The sequence below is a fragment of the Poromitra crassiceps genome (genome assembly GCF_964638095.1).
Source record: "Poromitra crassiceps genome assembly, chromosome: 16".
NCBI lineage: Eukaryota > Metazoa > Chordata > Actinopteri > Beryciformes > Melamphaidae > Poromitra > Poromitra crassiceps.
This window is the reverse complement of record NC_139645.1, coordinates 6824713-6847512: the sequence shown is the minus strand read 5'-3', so window position 1 is coordinate 6847512 and position 22800 is coordinate 6824713. Positions and strand designations below refer to the sequence as shown.

The following is a 22800-nucleotide window of genomic DNA, read 5'->3' as shown; positions in this document are numbered from 1 at the left end:
ATGCTAGCATCAGAACATTTTAAAAACACAGTTAGTAGATGGACAAGCCCGTCTTTTATTGTCACACGAACACCACAATACATGCATGCGGCCACGAACACACACTCATGCTGACGGTGGCCGGTGAAATTTGTCCTCTGCATTTAACCCATCCAGGCTTGTCCTTTCCTCCGAGGGGCAGGCCAGGAGCAGTGGTCGCCTTTTCTTTCCAGCGCCCGGGGACCAACTTCGGATGTTGTCGTCACTGGTCGGATGACGATGATGATCTTCTGCATGTTTTTAGTGGGGGGGTTATGTACGGAGGAACCCCCTGGGGAGCACGGGGAGAACATGCAAACTCCACACAGAAAGGCCCTTTCGACGAGATAACCCACCTGGGCAGTAGGCACTGAAGATATGGGGTGGAACACAACCCCATCGCCCACAGCGTCCCAGGCGCTGCTTATTTTTTGACTGCTGCTTATTTTCTCCCCATTTTCAAACCTCAGTAAAGTAAAGGAAAAGTCCCACTGATTGTCACACAATGTGTGAAATTTGTTCTCCGCATTTGACCCATCCCCTGGGGGAGCTGTGAGCGGTGAGCGGCAGCAGTGCCGCGCTCGGGGATCATATGGTGATCTAACCCCCCAACCCTTTGATGCTGAGTGCCAAGCAGGGAGGCAAACGGGTCCCATTTTTATAGTGTTTGGTATGACTCGGCCGGGGATCGAACTCACAACCTCCCAGTCTCAGGGTGGACACTCAGACCACAAGGCCACTGAGCTGGATGATATATACGTACCTCATTGTATATACTTAGTGACATTTTTAATCGTTCAAATTTCGCTGGATGGTCAATAACACATTTTTTCTGTGGTGTGACTTTGGTTTCCAGGGAATTTAAAGGGTTAAATGGAATTTGGTATGGTGAATGGTACAGCAAAAAAGTAATGCATTCATTTATGTTATTTTAGTGTGACTTTAAGGTACGATTTTGGCAACTCATTTTAGCTCTTCAAGTTCTGCATATCAAACTGTTGTGAACTGGTCAAAGCAGTCAGAAGAAGAGAAAAATAAATTTGATGAGTTTCCTTATTGCAACTGTTAAATCACAAGTCTCCACCTCACCTACAACTGTCACTCCTGACCAGAGCACGCCCACACCCACAAAAGATTATATAACTCCGCCCCTTCAGGCCTGTGATTCTCCTGATTCCCTCCAAATATTTCCAGCAGACAAAGAGGAAGCCAATGCCAATATTCCTGAGTTTAAATCCTGAGTTTAATTGAGAGTGAAATGCCAGTGGATGCATTAATGATGTAAGTTGACCAGTCATATTGTATTGACCTAATAATTATTATTTGTTATTTGTTATCAGACCTGTAATCCTCTTTTTTCTAATACTTTGTGCAGATAAAATCATCCATCCATCAACCAACATTCACTCAGAAATAAATGGTTGAACTGCCCTGGACTCCATTGTGTTTAATGTGCACACCAACATTCATGTTCTTGGCATGAGCCAACACCACTACCAACAGCACAGATCCTTTTCAGCAACAGTAATATAATCCTGTTACTTGGTTGATGCCAAGGTGCAGTATGTCATGTCGTGTCTTGATGGTTTGTCACATTGTCTCTTCTGAACTTTTATAACCTCAGCTGACAGGTGTGTTGTTGTTGGAAGTTCTGCTGAAAAAGCTTCCACAAACCTTACTGACTATAGGGGCACAACTCCTCTCAGCCCTGACAGGTGTATTAAACCTAACATACTGTACTGTATACGACATGTCTTTGGTGGTGGGTGGAAACGGACACGGGGGAAACATGCCAAACTCCACACAGGAAGGTCGCGGGATGGACCGGGCGGGGTTTGAACCCAGAACCTTCTTGCTGTGAGGCGAAAGAGCTAACCACTGATCCACCGTGCTGTCCAACAAAGCCAACTAGCCAACAAACTCCAACTTTCTTAACCTCCTTTATTAACCACTGTAATCAAATCAAGGAATCTGCTCTTACACACAAACTAGGCCAAAGCATAAATAATGCATTTGAAATTTGTATTTATTTGTTTAGTTTGTTTTTCGTTCAGAATTGTCATCATTCAGATGTTTAAGAAAACACAATCCACTGAAGACTGGCTGGCTTGGATCCAGATGTGAGTAGTTCAGAGGGGGAATGAGACAGCGGTAGCCTGACAAAACATTCTCATTCTGGCTGCGTAATGCATATATATATATATATATATATATATATATATATATATATATATATATATATATATATATATATATATATATATATATATATATATATATATATATATATACGGTATATATATATATATATTGTAGCGTATCGGGTAATTACGTGTATTGGGGTGTTTCCGTGCTTGGCTAGGAACTGATATGTGTGGGTGTGTTCCTAGGGGGAAGGGAATATATGTGACCAGCGGCCGGGGCGGAGGCCAGTCAGGCTACGTGAGGGAGCTGACCGGGTGGTTGCAGAGCTAGCAGCGAAGCTAGCTGCTAGGAGCTATATTGTGAAGACAAGAATAAAAAGCCTGTACCAACTTCAAGTCTCCAGTTCCTTGGACGAATACCCACTTTGTTACATTGGTGTCAGACAGTAAAGCGGTAACGCCTCTGATTCGGCCGAGAGGGGAGAGGGTGAGAAGGAAGGCAAAAGAGACGGGTGTTGCGGCTTTTTGGCTCTAGATCTAGCGCTAGTAAGTTAGCTACCAGGGGTGCTAACTGCTAACTGCTAGCTGCTAAAACCACGTGCGATGGTGCGCGGAGAATGGCCATCGGTGAACGGGAGGAAAGGAGAGCTGACGGCGGGGATCAGCTCGATGCTGGCGGGCATGGAGGCCCGTGTGTTGAGAGAGGTCGGACGGCTGGTGGAAGAGACTCCTGCCTGGGCAGTAGAGGTGATGCGGGCACTGCGAGAAGTCATGCAGCGGGTGGACTTGATGAGCGCGGAGGTAATGCAGCGGGAAGAGCGGCCGGAGGAGCCACGGAAGAGACTGTGTTGGACCTGCAGAGAGCCGGGCCACGTGGCGAGGTGGTGCCGAGGCGGTCCCGGGAGACGGACCGGGTATGCGGGACAACGACATGGACAGCAGGGAGCCTGCTGGGCATGTAGCGCGATCGGACATCTAGCCAGAGAGTGTCCAGAGGCTGTCGGAGATCGGGGGGCAGCGGGAGAAGAGAGACGTGCAGGCGGCGGACAGGTGAGACTCTGCTGGACTTGCCAGTCACCGGAGCACTTGGCCAGGGACTGCACTGAGAGTGTGGAGGCCGGAGGTGAGACGCAGGCTGGGAAGAGCGTGAGCAGCCGGGGAGAAGAGAACGTTGTGACGGATAGGAGAACGGTGCTGCAGGGGAACAGCCAGAGGGAAGAGAGGGACATCGTCTGCAGCGTTGTTACAGTCGGGAGAGCGACGCTCGTGTCTCCGAGTGAGCGAGAGGGGTTACCGCCGGGGGAACCGGCCCAGCCTAACCGCTATACACCCCCTAACGTTGCACTGCGGAGAGCCGAGGGGAAGATCGACGCCGGTGGTGTTCGCTCTGCTGTCCTCAACCCTGGAGGAGGGGGACGGAAAAACGAGCGGAGAGCCGAGGGGAAGATCGACGCCGGTGGTGTTCGCTCTGCTGTCCTCAACCCTGGAGGAGGGGGACGGAAAAACGAGCGAGTGCGAGGCCGGGAGGACGACGCCAGGGGCATCTGGAGAGTCGACGGGCGCGAGTGGAGACCGGAGGACGAGGATGTCGATCCGGTGCTCGTTCGTGCATTTGGCTACTGGAACAAACAAAAGGGGGGACCGAAAAGAGTGCTTCAGGTGGGACAGAAGCTGGGAAAAGGGGGGGATGGAAATGGGGTTTAAAAGAAAAGTTAAGGAAAATGTGGGGGCTTGTGTTTAATTGAGATGTGGGGGTTATTGTTGAATGGGAAATGTGGGTTGAATTTAAATGTGTGAAAAGAAAGGAAATAATGAAAAACTAGACATTATGGAGTGCCTAATGGGAAACTAGACATTATGGGGGTACCTAATGGAAAACTAGACATTACGGAGTACCTGATGCAAACTGGACATTATGACGGGGGTGTTGGGAAAAAAGAAGGGACTAATTGTGGGGAATTGAAATGTTGTGGGGTTTGTGGGAATTAGAATTTGATGTGGTGATGGGAAAAATATTGTGTTGGGTGTGTTTTGGTACAGGGGGATGTGTGTGGGTTGTGCATGTCGCGTGGAAGCGACATTAAATTTGTGTGGGGGAAATGTAGCGTATCGGGTAATTACGTGTATTGGGGTGTTTCCGTGCTTGGCTAGGAACTGATATGTGTGGGTGTGTTCCTAGGGGGAAGGGAATATATGTGACCAGCGGCCGGGGCGGAGGCCAGTCAGGCTACGTGAGGGAGCTGACCGGGTGGTTGCAGAGCTAGCAGCGAAGCTAGCTGCTAGGAGCTATATTGTGAAGACAAGAATAAAAAGCCTGTACCAACTTCAAGTCTCCAGTTCCTTGGACGAATACCCACTTTGTTACAATATATATATATCACCGCTCTGTCACACACCTTGTGCGCTGGATGAAATGCGACCGGTGCCCTTGATGTGTGATGTGTGACGTCTTGTGTGATGTCATACTCCCAATGCCAGCAAGGCTATAATATATATATATTATATACCCATGCACTAGCACAAGGTATAGAACAGTGTTCAGGGCTTCAGAGCTTAACACAGCACAAGGTCAGGTGCAAAGTCCACAAGGTCCATCAAGGTCCATCAAGGTCCGCAAGGTCCATCAAGGTCAGAGGTGCAACGTCCACAAGATTCGAGGCACGTCCACGGTTCAACATCCACATAGCTTTAATGTCCAAGGCAGCAAGCGGGGATAGAAGCAGCTACAGAAGCAAGAATCAGCTCCATGCCAGAGACGGTGATAGGTGGTCAGCACGTCAGGGCGACGATGAGGACTATGAGGAGGCATGGAACAGGATTAAGGAACTGGACCAGGATGAATGGAAGGTGGCCTTCAACCCAATACATTCCAGGAGGTGTTGGCCAACATCCAGTTAGCCAGCGGGTTATGGGAACGAGGGACCTCCATCATATTCTACCGAGTGTGCCTGAGACAATGCGAGCTAGACACGAGCCAAGCTCATACCTACAAAGGGGAGACCATCTCCGCTATGGACTCCACGAGTCCTACCGGACCTCCCCAACATTAGGGTTCTCAGAACCTACCTGGGCATCCGCAAACTCTTAAGAGAGGCCGCGAGCTCCAGCGGACCACCTCTCTAACAACAAAATGAGGACTTCGGTGGGACTCGATCATCCCTGGCTGCCTTACAACCAGCCAGGTCCTGCCGGACCTCTATAACAAATGCATTACCCCTTAACACTGGATGTCACTGATGATATTACTGATGTTGCACCGGAATTTGAATGTCTGGGGCCCCTAGATTTTGGTGACGTCAAATTGGGGTCACAAGCCAAAAGAAGGTCGGGAACCCCTGACCTAGTTGGTGTCAGTAAACGATGACACACCGAAGCGTGTTGTTCCACAAACATGAGCTCATTGTAAAGATGCTTAGAGATGCTTGAAGATATATGGTCTAGAGACCTCACTTCAATCATGAGAGGCCAGTTGGTAGGATTTAACAAACTTTATTTAGCAATCGGCACGCATGGCAAATACTTTGGCGCATGACTCCATTAGCCAGTGGCGCTGCTCTTGAAGCAAGAGGAGGGCATCTGCTTAGGCTAGGAGATCCCCCAAAAGGAAGATCTGATTACCGGAGGTTAATTGAGATCTGCGGGCACCGGTAGTTGATTGTACTTTTCTGGCCTTCGACCTTTTTAACGACTTATGGCTACTTGCGGCTGGCGCTTACCAACTCGGTCGGGCCTTCGATCTTGACCCCCCTACTTGCGTTGCGGCTGGCGCTTCCCAGCTCGGTCGGGCCTTGCGCGCCGCACGACTTGGCCTTCTGACTGACCCTGACTCTCTCTCTCGACTCTCTCTCTCCCCCGCTACCAACAAAAATGATGGAATTATTTTACTGGACTTGTACAGACTATTCCCATGTCCCCATTTGTACCCTTTGCTGATCTCTTTTTTTCATCTCTAAAACCCTGCAGATGGCACTCCCCATGTGAAGCCACAAACGTTTTCTCCAAGCAATTTACTGAGAACACCTGCTGATGATGAAACGCCCCGTGCAATTTCAGCTGTGGCCGAGTAGCAGTTCATCACATAAAACTGCGTAACCGTCGCGTTTTTAAAACGGGTGCGTTCGGAAATTAGCCACTCCGAGCACCACTTCCGGGTACCACTTGGGGAAGGCGGCAGGTTTAAATGTGCGTGTTGTCAAATAAATGCTGTCAAACCCTCTCGTTGTTTTCGGCCGACTACTTTCAATTTAAATGGTTAAACGGTTGGTAAACATGCTTGTCCGACGTATCTAGCCTTTCTTCTGTGTTTGTTTTATGTAGTGTTAGCTAGCTAATAACGTTTGTTTGTCTGTCAAACTCGCTGTTTTGCAGACTCGTTAACGTAGAAGAGCCTGGTGACGCGAGGTTACGTTAACGTTACAAACAGAGCTACTGACGCCACGTTAATTTAATTTAGCTTCAAGTCTACTCTGGTCTGGTCCAACAGGTAAATTAGCTAGTCTGGTCTCCACTAACGTTAGTGAAAGTGTTGTTATGAATGATATTAACAACACAACACGGACGAACCATTTTTGTCTTCTTTGTCTGTTTTTGTCTTCAACACGTCAGTTTGTGCCGTCCACCGCCATTATAATGTGTGGACCTCAGGGGTACCCGGAAGTAAATGTAAACATCCCGCTGATTTGGTCTATAGGGAGCGCCGTTGTAATGCACCATTAGATCCGCGCTGTCGTTTCAGTGTGGAGCGTGATTTACGAACGCACCCAACCAACCGTGTGTTCTCTGCAGGTGTGTGTAAACTTGTGCTGAACTTTCTGATTCATCTTCCAGTAAATGGGAGATTATTGATATACATTGTCACATTCTTTCTTGTCACTTTGTTGTCAAGTGACATTCTTCGCCTGTGAGAAAACTGTGGCACATAATGTACAATGAAGACAAGCGGCAGAACAAGAAGATCAGAGGACTGTTCACACAAAGGCACATTTGTTAGTAGCCTAAGTCATTTCTTTGTGAAATTGTTGAAAGTTGCTTGCGGATTGATGAGCAAACCTGCACGGAGCAAAATGACAAATTCAATACGAGGGTTAGGTTAGTCTGGTTAATCTGGCCACAAGCGGGTGCACGTGCATCGAGTGCACCAACGTAAAATCGCCAGTGCCTCTAAACATACCATGGGGGGGCACGGTGGCGCAGTGGTATCACCGTCGCCTCACAGCTAGAAGGTCCTGGGTTCGATTCCTGCCTGGGAAGCTGTGGGCACTGAGGGTGTGTCCCCCCCATGTCCTCATTCCCCATGCCCAGGTGGGCTATCTCATCAAAAGGGCCTTTCTGTGTGGAGTTTGCATGTTCTCCCCGTGCTCCCCTGGGACTCCTCCATACAACATCGATATGGACCCCCCCCCCCCCCACCCCCAACCACCCCAAAAAAACAAAAAACAAACATAAAACAAACATGCAGAAGATATCTGACCAGTGAATAGGAACATTTGAAGTTGGTCCCCAGGCGCTGTACACAAGAAAGCTGCTCCTGGCCTGCCCCCCGGAGGAAGGACAAACCTGGATGAGATAAATGCAGAGACTGTGTTTCACCGGCCACTGTCAGCATGGGTGTGTGTGTGGCTGGCCGCATGCGTGTGTTGGGGGTGTTCGTGTGACAAATAAAGTTTGTCCGTCCAGTTCTTCTTCTTCTTCTTCGTATTATATTTTCAATAGCAGCAAATTAATATATTTGTGCTGTTTGAGGATTTGTACCGGAAAGGAGAAGACAATGGAGATTGCATAAAGAATAAATCATGACACATGCAAACACACTATAGCTAAATGTTTATTATGTGATCACGATTTCCCTTTATATTGTGAAATTGTGTCACTCACTTCCCATTCAAATTAGAGAAATAAATCTTTATGATATGAGGCCAAGAGTTGTTTTGTTTTGTTCATCCAATATGTTACATGGACTGCTTGCACTACTCGTTATATATGAAGAGTTCATTTGCAAAAACAGGTATCTCTGTTTGGATTTTTTATCATTTTATTTTATATATTGATGTATTTATACTGTAATTTATTTATTTTGGGGAATTTTTTATTGTCAATCATAACTAAAACATATTAATCTGATAATTTTCACATATTAAATCACCTCAATAATGTTTTCTATGTGCACTCCAGGGAGTATCAAACAGATGTTGTTTGTTCATTTTAAGAATGGCGTTTACCTGTTTTTGCAAATGAACTCGTCATATGTTTACGAATCCACGACATGACATTTGATAGTAAAACATGCAGTGAATGCTTAAAAAGGCGAAAGAGGAGCAAGATTCTGCTCAATGTACAGTAGGAACAACTCATCTAACTGACCAACATAGGCTTTCCAACCAGGGGTTGCACCTTCACGGTCCGAAGTGTACCCCAACTGGGGGGACAAAGAAATTGTGTACATTTGAAAGTAAAATGCATGAATTTGGTGCACTCTGAGAGCAAAATGAAGAGGCTAGTAGATCTATGAAGAACTACACACATCACATTCATATCCTCTTCACTGTGCTGTCGCTTTACAATGACGAAATTAGTTGAGTTGAGAGGTCAAGTACAGATTAATTTTATTCAGAAACACAATGAATCAAGAAATTGCATTGAATAATGTTGAATACAATGAAATATAGATATCTACGAGACATAAAATATATATTCGATTAGATTTTGTTTAAATCCTTTACATGTAGATTTATTTATTTTTTCATCTGGCCACAAGGGGCTGCACGTGCATCCGGTGCACCAACGTAAAATCGCCAGTGCCGACCAACTAACCAAAAATGAATCCTAAGCAGTATGTAAGTTGACGAGAACTTATTAAAACTGTTTTAACTACAAATTAAAACTTTTCATAGTCTCCCAAAATATTTCATATGGTCTCCAAAATTAAATGCATTGGAGCATTTTGAATCACAAAAGTCTTACTGTAAATGTTACTTAACTGAAACTCTAAAATAGATGTTATTCTCCCATAATAAATGTAGTGAAATACAAAAATGTTTTACAGACTAACACCTAAAAATGGCAGATTTCCCCCATGATTACGGTATTAATATAAATGTTAGTCTTTTTTATGTTACTGTAATTGAAACTGGCTTATAGAAATTTCTATGTAGCATGTCACTGCATTCCAAGCGCAAAACACAAAATGTGCGAAGATAGCGCCCTCTATTTGTCTGATACTATTTAATATGATGCGCGCTATTAAAGATTGATATGAGCATCAGAAGGTGGGTAGGTACACTGAGGTTTGTTAGGTTTACACCTCGTTCTGATCCTACTGTTCAGCTCTCCCAGTCTGTAACCAGAAGGGCCTTGCGGTCACTTGCTCTTGTCTTCCTGGCAAAGTAACCAATAACCACAACGAGCACCACTGTGGTTACAGTGAACAAGCTGCCTAAGACTATGGTGCTGATGTTGAGGCCGAGGATGGCCCAGGCTCCCTGCTGTCTTCTGCTGTCTTCTGCTGTGGTGCCTGGAGGATATGCTGGAGACTTCACTGAAAGACAAATGATAGTTTAGTTTGCTGACAGACAGACAGACAGACAGACAGACAGACAGACATATAGGTAAATTAGACAGACAGACAGACAGACAGACAGATATTATACTGTAGGTAAATTAGACAGACAGACAGACAGACAGACAGACAGACAGACATTACAGACAGACATATAGGTACAGACAGACATATACTGTAGGTACAGACAGACAGACAGACAGACAGACAGACAGACAGACAGACAGACAGGCAGGCAGCAGTACAGACAGACAGATAGACAGACGGTACAGACAAACAGACAGACAGACAGACAGACAGACAGACAGACAGACAGACAGACAGAAACACAGACAGACAATCAAACAAACAAACCTAAAAGACAGACAGACAGACAGACAGACAGACAGACAGACAGACAGACATAGGTACAGACAGACAGACATATAGGTACAGACAGACAGACAGACACACAGACAGACAGAAACAGACAGACAATCAAACAAACAAACCTAAAAGACAGACAGACAGACAGACAGACAGACAGACAGACAGACAGACATATAGGTACAGACAGACAGACAGACAGACAGACAGACAGACAGACAGACAGACAGACAGACAGACAGACAAACTCCATGCACATATGAACCTGCAATGGGCTGAGCAGCCTCTCTCTGCATGGGTAAACGTGTGCTGGGTTTCTCAGCCACTCGGGGCTGAACGGCCTCTCTGGGCGCGGGCAGCTCGTCCACAGCGGCGTTGGGCATGGCCTGCCCGACCAGCCGCAGGGGCCCCTGGCTGATGTAGTGGCTGGCGGTCTCCATGGACAGCGCCCTCTTGCGTCTGCGTGATCCGCTGCTCAGGCAGCCTTGGGCACATCTGGAGACGGGGTTCCCAGTCTCACACAGGATGACGGAGCAGGTGATGTACACCTGCAGATGCCGTGGAAGCCGGTAGCAGATCAAAGTTTTAGTTCTGCAAACATTTCTTCAGGGTAATTCATCGGTTGAGTTAAACCTCTATACGGTCAGATTCCACCCCCAGTTATGTAGCAAGAGTGCTTCTCTATGTTTAACCTTCTGCCTGTATAGAGACACTGCATGAAATAGGCCACGCCCATCACGGGGGAAAAGCTCCGTTCATTATTTCCACAGACCAGCGTCATTTTCCTTGAATTAAACATAGCTAAAAGCTGTTGTGTTGTGGGGCTGCGCAGACAACAAATGTAAAAAATCGCCAGTTAAAGTTTTTTGTACTCCCGAGGAAAACAAGGAAGCCATTGAGAATTGGCGAGAAGGAAAATGTGGATGTTGCTGTCAATGAAGTAAGTTGGAGTGTTCATCTTCTGTATATACGATCTTTTTGTGCAAGACCCGACCATGCACGCGACATAGGAGAACGCCAGGATTGGACGAGAGTTTGTGTTTTCTCCCGTTTTGGGCGTGGTTTCTGAATGATGACGCGCTCCGCAGTGTCTCTATTGACAAACTTCCGCAACACCAAGCAGGAGAAAGCCTATATGGAAGCCTGCAGATCAGACTGTGGGCAGCTTCCAGGTGTGAATGTGTGTGTGAATGTGAACAGGGCTCTCCTGAAAAAGAGAGCATTGCTCTCAGTGAGACTCCCCCTGTATAAATAAAGGTTAAAATAAAAAAAGAAATCCTAGTTGCAATTAGGGTTTTCCCAATTGGCAGGCTATAATTACAGTCAATCTGATGTGAATGTGGCATTAGTCAGAAAGAAACGGTGGCTCTTTGGCTCTTCCCCAGTGTTAAGACAATATTTCATAAAAATAATATATAAAAAGAAAAGTTACCTGCTCACTGGTGCCAGTAAATTTGAAGGCTTGAATCTCAAAATTGTATGACTTTGGATCAGATGGGTGGACTATTAAAGTCTCGTCCGTTTTGCACCTTTAAAAAAAGGAATTTCAATACATTACACACAAGGTATATCAAAGACCCAAGTTCTTTAATTAAAAAAAAATCACCATTTTAGAAGCTTTACATTTAAATTTAAATTTAAATGTAAAGCTTCTAAAATTGTGACCAATTTCAATTTTTTGACATGCAAACATGTAAACTTTACATGTTTGCTCACATGTTTCTCTACGTATTCAGCTCAGCACTCACCCGTTATCGATAAGCGTATAGAAGAGGCTGTTCTCAGGATTGTCATCGGGAGTGGCTTTGCACGACTCCACAAACAGAGTCACATCCGGTAGGTCCGATTCAGCCTGAATGCCCATGTAGATCATATCCAACAGGTTGACTTCCACTGGATACGCACTGGCCGGTATCTTGCTTTGGAAACTGGAATTGGAGAAGATCTCAAAAGTGTAGCCGAAGCTGCCGAAGCTGGACTCGGTGAAGACGTAGTCGGACTTTTTCAGCTCGTAGTTACTCGAGATGCTGACGGTCTTGGGGAACTGGCAGGAGAAGCCGATATTAACCCCCCGCCTCCGGGTTATAACGGCGTTGGGCAGCTCGAAGGACTGGATCTCATTCTTGAACAGAATAATGTCACCTTTGTCCTGTACGAGACAAAGAGAGGTGGGAGAAATATGGAATTCATTTCCAATCTTCAGATTTTGGACCCTTGGACTCAAAAAGCCCCCGTGTGTGCTCAGATTTAAAACTCCTTCAATAAATGGAAATGGAAAGGAATTTGGGGCTTATAGTTTTTTTCACCTATGTGGTTATCTATATAAATATATATATCTAATCCATTCATTGCCATGGAAAAAAATAAGATCTTCTTTCTCATTTCAATGGAGCATCTATAGTGCTAATATAGTCCAGTATCATGGGCTATGTGTAGCCACGTTTTAGACAGAGGTACGAGTACTGACAAATCCTACTCAAGTACAATACTGTTACTTTAGTGAAAATGAACTCTCAAGTACAAGTAAAAGTACTAGTCCAGGAAATTAATCAAGTCACAAATCACAGTCGCCTATTGAGCACTCAATTAAAAATACATTTGCGTTACTTTAAAAATGTTTAATATTTCAATTATTTACCCTAATAATTACATTTCACACGTCCAGCACATGTTACCAGTGCTACCTAAGCTGTCCCTTTCTTTGTCTGTCTTGTCTTTTATATTGAACAGCTCGTTCAGATGCGGCCAGAGATGCTCAGTTTGGCGATTCTCTCCTTTGCCAGACGAGCTAGAGCTGCTAGCAGCAGCAATATCACTATCAGATACATCCATTTTGCTATGGCTATCAGCAGTGTCAATTGAAACTGAGATTTCTGAACTAATCTGACCATGCGGATCATTAAAAGCGCAATTTAATTTGATTGACCACTGCGCTAATGAGCCACCAGTTTTGGCCCCTAAATGCATCATTAATGATATCATCAGTGATGTCATAAATTCACTCACACACACACTCATCCATTTTCGTCAGACATTGCAATATGCCCGCAAAGATGGCCGCCAAACGGACCCATAGGACACTATTTCAAGGGGGTAACAACAAATTTTTTTGATTATTAGACACCTTGAGGAGTACAAAAATCTAGGTTAGAAAAATATATCTTTCGGGTGCATGGGGACCCCCCCCGTTCCTACTTAGACTAGTATTTACCACTACATCTGTATCACACACACACACACACACACACACACACACACACACACACGCAGTCGGTAGCGCTGTCGCCTCACAGCTAGAAGGTCCTGAGTTCGATTCTCGCCTGGGACGCTGTCGGCGCTGGAGTTGTGTTCCCCCCCATATCTTCAGTGCCTACTGCCCAGGTGGGTTATCTCGTCGAAAGGGCCTTTCTGTGTGGAGTTTGCATGTTCTCCCCGTGCTCCCCAGGGGGTTCCTCTGTACATAACCCCCCCACTAAAAACATGCAGAAGATCGTCATCCGACCAGTGATGACAACATCCGAAGTTGGTCCCCGGGCGCTGGAAGAAAAAGCGACCACTGCTCCTGGCCTGCCCCCCGGGGGGAAAGGACAAGCCAGGATGGGTCAAATGCAGAGGACAAATTTCACCGGCCACCGTCAGCATGAATGTGTTTGTGGCCGCATGCATGTGTTGGTGTGTGACTGTGTGACAATAAAAGACGGGCTTGTCCGTCACTAACTGTGTTAACTGTGTTAACACACACACACACACACACACACACACACACACACACACACACACACACAAACACACACACACACACACACACAAAGTTTTTCTTCTTCATTGTCTCCTCATACCTCGATTTTGGTGCCACAGGCGCTGAACGACATGGTGCCCATGATGTGGGTGGCATTGGAGGTGAGGGAGCATTTCGGGTCCAATAGCTTCAGCCAGTTCTTGTCGATGTCGGGCATGGAAGCTTTCTCCAGGGCCACTGTCATCCGGTTGGCCGAGCACGTTACCATGGCGTTACCTGTGGATCACACTGCCTATATCAGCTGCATATCCATCAGTACAACACAAACCTCATCAGATTTCATTAAATGAGCACAAACTGGAATGAATACGAGGATTAAGTTCATCCAGCACAATAGAGAGCCAAAGTGAACGTCACTTCCTGCTTCAGCACACGTACCAGAGATTTTCATCCGCCATTTATTTTCCCATAGACATTTCGTAAAATGCGTATACAAATAGTTTTACTTGTTCAAACCAAACGGTTGAGCTATATATAGAAACAGGAGAGACCATGAACATTTCACTCAGACTAAATTGTTTAAAAAAATTTTTTTTTTCAATGTTGTTGTTTTTTAGTTTTGGTCTGAGTACAATGTTCTATGGTCTCTCCGGATTCTAAATATAGCTGAATCGCTTGGTTTGACCAAGTAAAACTATTGTTATGAAGCATTTTACGAAAAGTCAATGGAAAATAAAATGGCAGATGAAATCCCTTGGTACACATGCTGAAGCAGGAAGTGACGTTCACTTTGGCTCTATATGAGGATTACTTTCATCCACCACAATTGGATTACCGGTATGTGACAATAGCAGGAATTGGACACGGCATTTACACCTGTTTGTTATGTGAGAATGTTAGCTACTGGTTAAAAAGAACTTTGGTTAAGGTTAGGGTTTAAAAAGTTTAGGCAGCTGCAACTATTTGGTTTTAGTAATGGTTAACTTCTTCTAAAAATTAAAACCTCACTCTCAGTAGAAACTTTTGTTGGGAATTGAACCCTGTTTGTTGGAGTTGAAGGTAAATTATTGTTACTCCAAACATTTTCGTTATTACTGAGAATTAAGCTCTATGTGATGTTATTATAGTAAATGGATATGGACGTATTGAAACATATAAATTATGATTATTTGAGTAGAGTAGTTGAAATATGACCTATTGTCACAAGGTGGCATCAGATACAGTTTTTGTAGTGTTCCAAAATGAGAAATTAGACAGCAAACCTTTCATGTCAGATGATTTGGTCACCGTGACGATGATACACCTCATCTCTGATTGGCTGCATGACAACAAAACAGAAGGCATAAAGGCTAAATGATAGCAAAATGCAAAAAATATATTATTTTGTTATTATGTTGTTGTGACAGAAAAAAGCCTGGTGTGTGAATATATTATAGAATAACAATAATGATGATTTTCTGACCATCTGCTCTTTTGGATTATTGATTATTTTTTATTTTTTTTATTTTGTACTCGATACTCGGGATATGACACAAATTTGGGTTCCAATATGAATGAGTGCAGAACCCTTGTGCAAACCAATTTTTGTAACCTTCTTGTTAAAGTGAAATATCAGTATTTTAGGCAAAAAATATAGATTTGTGAACTATTTGTAAGCCATAATTTTTCTCTTTAAGATATTCTGATAGCAGTCTGTAAAGAAGCTGTAAAGAACCACAGTAGCAGTCAGTAGGTCCCATTCGAGGATATAGAGTTTCGGTTGGTCGCATTGAGGCCAATGCGGAAGTACCAAAGACTGCAGTTCCTCGAATGGCCACTTGAGGCTGGCTCCAAAAAGGAGCGATTCAAGTCACCTTTCATGACAACTGTACAGGGGGTGAATTTTTATATAACTCACGCGTTTAGAGTAACATTGACGATAAAAAAGCGTGATTGACAGGTCGCCTGTCCAGTCATCGCACAGCTCAGCGATCACAAACCAATAGCAGGCTCTGGGAAAGCCCCTCTCGTCCAAATGTGGCTACAAATACGTCACTTCTGGCTCAGAAAACAAAAAGATGGCAGTGGGCAAAATACCAAAGCCAAGGCTTCAAAACGGGAGATCACAAACTAAGGGGTGACGTCACACTCACACACTGTCTTGTGTCATTCTTGGTGCGGCTTGATCAATTCAAGGGAGAAGTAGATCACAGAATGCTAATACGACACAAAGCCGACCAGGAAATTGATCATATCTCTACACAAACGCACGCACGCGCGCGCACGCACACACACACACACACACACGCACACGCACCTGTCTCTTGACTCTGCAGTGAAGCAGACTGGGACGACTCGCTGCAGGTCCTTGAGCTGTGGCGTCCAGCTCAGAGTAACTTCAGCTTTCCCAAACGTACCGTCCTTGAACTCTTTGGTCATGTACTGAGGGCCGCTGACCTGGAAGTCATAGATCCTTCAAGAAAATGGAGGGAAAGAGACATGAAATGATTTTCCCTCTGGCTTATTTCAACTGCAAGATCATTCTGTACATTCTCCATAGTGCTGGTTCCGAAATGGTGAGTGCAGGCCCGTAGCCAGAGTTTGAGAAATACCGAGGTCATTTTAGCGCAATTTTTTTTTTCTCCATTTTAAAGTAAAATGCTTCAATCTGGTGCACTTTGAGAGCAAAATTAAGAGGCTAGATCTATAAAGAACTACAGACATCCTGTTAGATTAATATCCTCTTTACTGTGCTGTTGCTTTAAAATGATACAAAAAATAAATGTCTCCCCATATAATATAATGTATATTCTGCATACAGGTCACATGGCAGAATACTGCTCAATTAAATACAATGGCCCATCTACACAAACATCACTTACAGGGGAGTTACTTACCCATTCACTTCAATAGAACTGTCCCCAAAGTCTAGCCCCAATCTAGCCCCAATGCAAAATCTGAATGTTGTGAGTTATCTCTCTTCCTTCTATAGCACACAGAGAGGAAGCAAAGTGTTGCATTTCTGATCAACTGTCACATTAACACATCAATGACAGATGAATAGATCTGGGGGCCGGGGCTATTTTTCTTTCTTTTGTGTGTGTGTGTGTGTGGAAAATACCGAGGTCATGACCTGGGTGTCCTCAATGGTAGCTACGGGCCTGGGTGAGTGATATTTCTTTCTGTGATGCAATAGGTGGTATGTACTTGGCGTGGTTCGCCTGTGCTTGGGCGTATAGGTTCAATTTGACGCCCACGGTGGCGTGGCGAACATCGCCATACGAGGGCGTCTGAGACAGGAAGTGGGGCAGCGAATGACCGGCGACACATCCCATGACCGGCACCGTAGGGAGGACTGAAACAGAGACAAAACAATTTTGCAATGAATAAGATCACATAGCCTATATATATATATCTACAATGAGTGATCCAAATTGATTTATGACAGGGGTGGGCAACTGGCGGCCCGCGGGCCGCATGCGGGTCACTCAGTGTGGCCCCTGGGTCAATTTAAATAATAAATAAATAAATAAAATAAATAAATTATTTTACTGTACATCCCAGATTAGAATGTAAACGTTATTGGCTCGGGAAAAAAAGCAATATGACTGATGGATTAATTATTGCAGGTGGTGTGTGTTTGAGTCCCTTACTCTCCAGTGTAAACTGCAGGCCGACTTGGCAGAAGGGGTTGCTGGAAGACTGGTTGAAGGCCTCTCTAACCACTGATGTTCCATCTGCGTAGGACAGGGTGACGCTTTTGGTGGAGAAGTCCTCCAGCACCAGATCAAACACATGGAGACCCACACCTAATTGGCCATTGGTTTTCACTTTGCACTCATTCTGGGCAGATGGAGAGAAATCAAATGAAGGTGATCATCAGCATTCATCTGAAGTACTTGTTTTACAGAGAGGAATTAATTACATCACTCATCAATGTTACTATAAACAACTAAAGAAATGGGTCACGTTTAGGGCAGATCCAGAAGAAGCTGTTCTGCTTGGACTGATTGTTTAAATGGATTTGATGGACTTCAATTGATCTCTTTTGTTATCGGCTATTTGGTGTTATTGCCTATTTATTTGATGTTTTTATGCTTTATCTTGTAAAAGAGATCGTGTATCACAGTGAGGCTTTCCTGGTTAAATAATGGTCAAATAAAATAAATAAATCTGGATTAAAAAATGTTTTGCAGTCGTCACTGATAATGTTAAACATATGATTAATTGTTTTTGACCCCAATTTTCCCCAGTAAAAAGTCTTCATATTAGGCCTATTCTTGCTCTGTTATGATTAGGGATGCACCGATATGAAAATGTTGGCCGATACCGATAACCGATATTAACATTGCTGTTATGGCCGATAACCAATATTTACAGATGTCGATATGATCTGTATAAAAACAAGTGTCTATGATAATACAATTTTGTACATACTGAAAAACACATGTAAACACTGTGAATTTGAAAAAGTAATAAATTTCTTTATTTCCAAAACATTTAGAAAAGCCCATAAATCATAGATTTACCGCATTGTTTCCTCTCAATGTGAAAATTTTGACTGATACTGATAACCGATATTAACATTGTAACATCGGACTGATGCCGATATGTTTAAAAATTACTAACATCGGGGATACCGATATGATTGCCGATATATCGTGCATCCCTATTTATGATGTATTGTATGGTATGTATATTACATGAAATGTATTACCTCATCGAGTTGAACGTTTGCGTCTACAGTGGTATTTCCTGCAAAGCGGCATCTCACATGATCTCCATCCGGATCGTGAGCCAAAAGACGAAGACTTGAAAAGCAATTCTGCGGCGCCCTAAACAGCATGGACACAAAGATCAAACTCATGTTTCTCAAAGCATGCTAGATGCTATGAGATGAAAATCCATTTGAAGGGCATTAAATGTAGGCCAACCATGTATGTAATAACTGTATAATTTCATATCTATGTATGTAGCACGGTTTTCATACAGACTGTGATCAAAGATTCACCCCAATGTGAATGTCATTACTTAATATAATATTAAATCATATGAAATTCCCTCTTGACTTGTATATTTATTATATATATTATATTTATATATATTGTATTTTTTTTGTGTGCACCTGTGTGTGCAGACATCTCTATCTGTATGGACTGATTGTGTTGATGCTCTGTTCTACCTGCTGTGCCCCAGGGTGTATTCTTCTACTCATTGCCAGACTGAAAGGACAGGTTTGTACCGTAAAGTCGCCACCGTGGCCGTGACGGGACAGTTGTTGAAGGTGTACGTGTCAGATCGAGTTCCCAGGTCCAACTCTGAAGAAGCAGTCCACTTTCCATCATTTGTAGATGCGCTAAAACAAAGGAGGTGGAATGGGTTAGAGGTTTTGCATCATGAGAAACCTACTGGAATATTACAGAAATTCACACAATAGATAGATAGACAGACAGAGAGACAGAGAGACAGCACACATGCACATGCACATAACACACACACACACACACACACACACACACACACACACACACACACACACACAAATAATTGGTTCATTCATGTACAATCCCACAATATACAAGTACAGTATTATATGTTTTCACTCGCAAATGCACCATTCCATTATACATCATAAAGGTATACTATGCAACTATTTAATAAAAAATAAAAAAATCTTATATATATTCTTCTATTATATAGATTCTTATAGAAAAGTTTCCCCTCAAAAACATCAATTTTAACCCACTAAATACTGTGGCAGTGTGTTTGTGGCCAGACTGCCCCCTGCCTGAGTTTACATTTTGGCTGTGCCGAGACATATTTGGGCGGAAACATTGTGTAGAGGTCCACTTGGGGCTGTATAACGCCCAGCCAATAACATTGCTCACAGTGCAACAGCCAGCCAATAGCATCGCTAAGATGTTCTGAGAGGAATCCCTCAGCAGAGGGGAGTCAGCGCAGACTAAGGTCGCTTTCACATATAAGCTGGGGTGACTCGATGCGATTCGGGGGGATGAAGTTGCAACAATGTTGCGCTTTTCATTTGGTCTGGTTCACTTTCACACAGCAATTTGCCACAAGCGCACCAAATTTTCTGAACAATGTCACGTGGTCGAAACAGTCACTCGTCTATTGGACAGAATAGAGAAGGGAAATCTCTCCTCTCTTCAGCAGGCTTCTTGACTGGCTGAGGGCTGACTGAACAACACAAGTGAATCCACAAAACACAAACCATGGAGCAACACCACCTGCGATATTGGGATTTCTGGTTTCACTTTGGTGTTACTATCAAATAATTATTTAACAAGAATGTGCCCAATATGAGCAGCAGATGAGGCAGCGAGCTGTTGAACATTTCATTCTGCAGATGAGAGTAGCCTACGTACCGAAGGAGATAGGCAAGCCAGCTGTTGAGAAACGATGTGTTGTTGTTGACGACGTACGTCACGACGCGGCGTGCAGGTACTGTACACGTGTGCACGGCACGCCGCAGTGTTTGTTTTGCTCCCTTCTACCGTCTTCTACTCATGACGCACTGCATGAGTGCATCAGATGCACTGGCGCTCTTGTGTTTAGTCCGTTTTGCTTTCACACAACAAACGAACCGCGCCAGGGTTCACTTGGAAGCGAACCGAGACCCACGTTTTCAAGCGGACCAGAGTTCGTTTGTTTGTTCCGCCACAGAGTTTGTTTGCGCTTTCACACCACCCCAAACGAAGCGCACTATCCGAGGAAACGAACTCTGGCGCGGTTAAAGCGGACTAAACAGCTTATGTGAAAGCGACCTAAAACCAGGAAATAGAGCACCTTCCCAGATCAACGTTTAAGCTGTTTGGCGTTCATCCCTCAATGGTTTGAAGGTATGTGTGTGTTTATTTGTGGTTTTTATAGCAGAACCTCTGTGAAACTATCAGAAACTAACATTTAATCCCTGTGTTTGAACGGTTTACCGGCGCTCGCTCTCTCCACATGAACACAACCTCACTCAACCACATAAACACAGAACACAGCAAAACAATGTCCCATCACCAAAATACACACAGGGCGCAGCGTCTCTCAACATAAACACACTGCCACACTATTATATGGGCCACAAGTGGGCGTTTTGAGGGGAAACTTTCAGATTTTCATTATCATTAAAACCGTGGTACCGTGATACCATGATTACAGTGCTTTGAAAAACATGGTAAATACTGTCCATCATCAACCAAACTTGGCAACCGTCTCCCAGATGCAGACGCGCAGCCTTGGAGAAATGATTTCAGTGAGTGTATCAATCCTGTTTGGGTCTGACTTTTCAATATAAAACTTTGATTTCTGTGAGTGTATTTAGTACTTTTTGAACATTTGCAGGACATTTTAACAAACCGTGATAATACTGATAACCGTGATCATTTTGGTCACTATAATCGTGATATGAAATGTTCATATCGTTCCATCGCTAATGCTGTTTCAAGGTAGACGGCTCATCCAGGTGACAAGGGTGGGAAATTAAGCAGGTGAAGGGGAGGAGAGAAGGGCTAAAAATACACTTCATGTGTCAAAGGGTGCAGTTTGCATATTTCCAGTTGTTATTCCTTGCTTCATTGACTGCCAATCAGCAGCTTGCACGACGGCGGTGGGAGGTTCGAGAGGCACATGTTCCTCGGCTGTTCCTTCAATTCCCATGAAATTCCTTCAGATGAATGACTGATAAGTCTCGCCTTGAGGCTAGTTAGATGATGTGTAATCAGAGCCAGATAAGACAGTTCAGTGGGTCTTCTCTCCCGTGGACTCACCTCAGAGAAAAGGAGGACCTGTCAGCTGGGATGGTTGCGGTGCCGTGTCCTTGAGACTGGCACCACCTGTCCTGACCGGACCCATCCTTGTCCGTCTCCACGGCCGCTTTTTGCTGAAGGCTTGTGCAGACGCCGGCCTCACAACTGTAGGAGAGCTGATTTGGGCAGCTGGCCTTGCCATTCTCTCGGTAATAGAAGCTCACCTGCAGCGTTTGGGAAGATACAGCATCATTGACAATATAAGAAGGAATTGTTTGAAATAGCATTATGCGTCCTCAATAACATAAAGAACTGGGTGGGCAAAGCGGGGTGTTTGGTCTTGAACACAAAGGTTTAAAAAAAATCAATGTTTTATAAAAACATGTCAATAAAGACTGCGTATGGGATATTATGAGGTATAATCACAAAGATATGAATTATTTATTGGCATTTCTGTGTGACTCTTTCTTTATAGCTGTACAATTTAAGCAACTTTGGATCACCATATTGCTGATGGTGGTTGATGTTGATTAGTTTACATTATTTATTCCTCACACATGCGTAGGCTATGTGTTACAGCAGAGGGGTCACAGTAAAGTAGAGTTTACAATATTAGCAGGGCCTGGGAAGCAGGCAGAGACGTCATTTGCCCAAACACATTTTGGTATCATAAATATCACAAGGAGCAAAGCTGAGCATCTGGTCAATTTATAGTTTCTCAAACTGCCAGGCAACACAGAAGGAAAATTAAAAATGATGATCAACACAATTTACTCATGTAGACATACTTGTTTAAAAAAAACATAGCTTAATTTGAAATGCAGACGTAGCAAGTACTTTTATTATTATTATTATTATTATTATTATTATTATTATTATTATTATTATTATTATTATTATTATTATTATTTACTTTTATGTCAGATCTACAATTTTATAATCCATCTTACTATTTTGTTGATTGAAAGTTAAAGAAATTAAACGTCAGTATCTGAATCCATAGAAAAACTTGCCTGGAATGTGCCATCCTTATTCTTCTGAAGAGGCATAAAATTAACACTTTCTCCGTAAAACATGACCTGAGGTGCAGCAATACGTAGTAATGCAGACAACAGCAGGATTATCGCACTTGCCGCCATGGCGTCTCATGGCATCTGTTCGTGCAAAAGCTTGTTCAGTCTGTTTCAATGTCAGAGGGAGAAAGTCCCATTCAAGTTCACACAACTGGAATAACCAGATCAG

The 22800-nt window shown here is 43.9% G+C and overlaps 1 protein-coding gene across 1 annotated transcript; it reads right to left on the bottom strand.

Moving 5' to 3' along the window:
- Positions 1–8747: 8747 nt before the first annotated feature.
- Positions 8748–22713, bottom strand: LOC310791666 (uncharacterized protein). The gene is made up of 13 exons (XM_083653318.1): positions 22572–22713; positions 21580–21782; positions 19044–19157; positions 18519–18636; positions 17455–17644; positions 17009–17156; positions 16119–16274; positions 15085–15140; positions 13923–14098; positions 11832–12232; positions 11516–11612; positions 10349–10631; positions 8748–9696 (listed from the first exon to the last, which is right to left on the bottom strand). Exons 1-13 carry the CDS (start codon positions 22695–22697, stop codon positions 9482–9484), a joined length of 2283 nt encoding a protein of 760 aa, XP_083509444.1. The 5' UTR covers positions 22698–22713; the 3' UTR covers positions 8748–9481.
- Between the last annotated feature and the right edge of the window lie 87 nt (positions 22714–22800).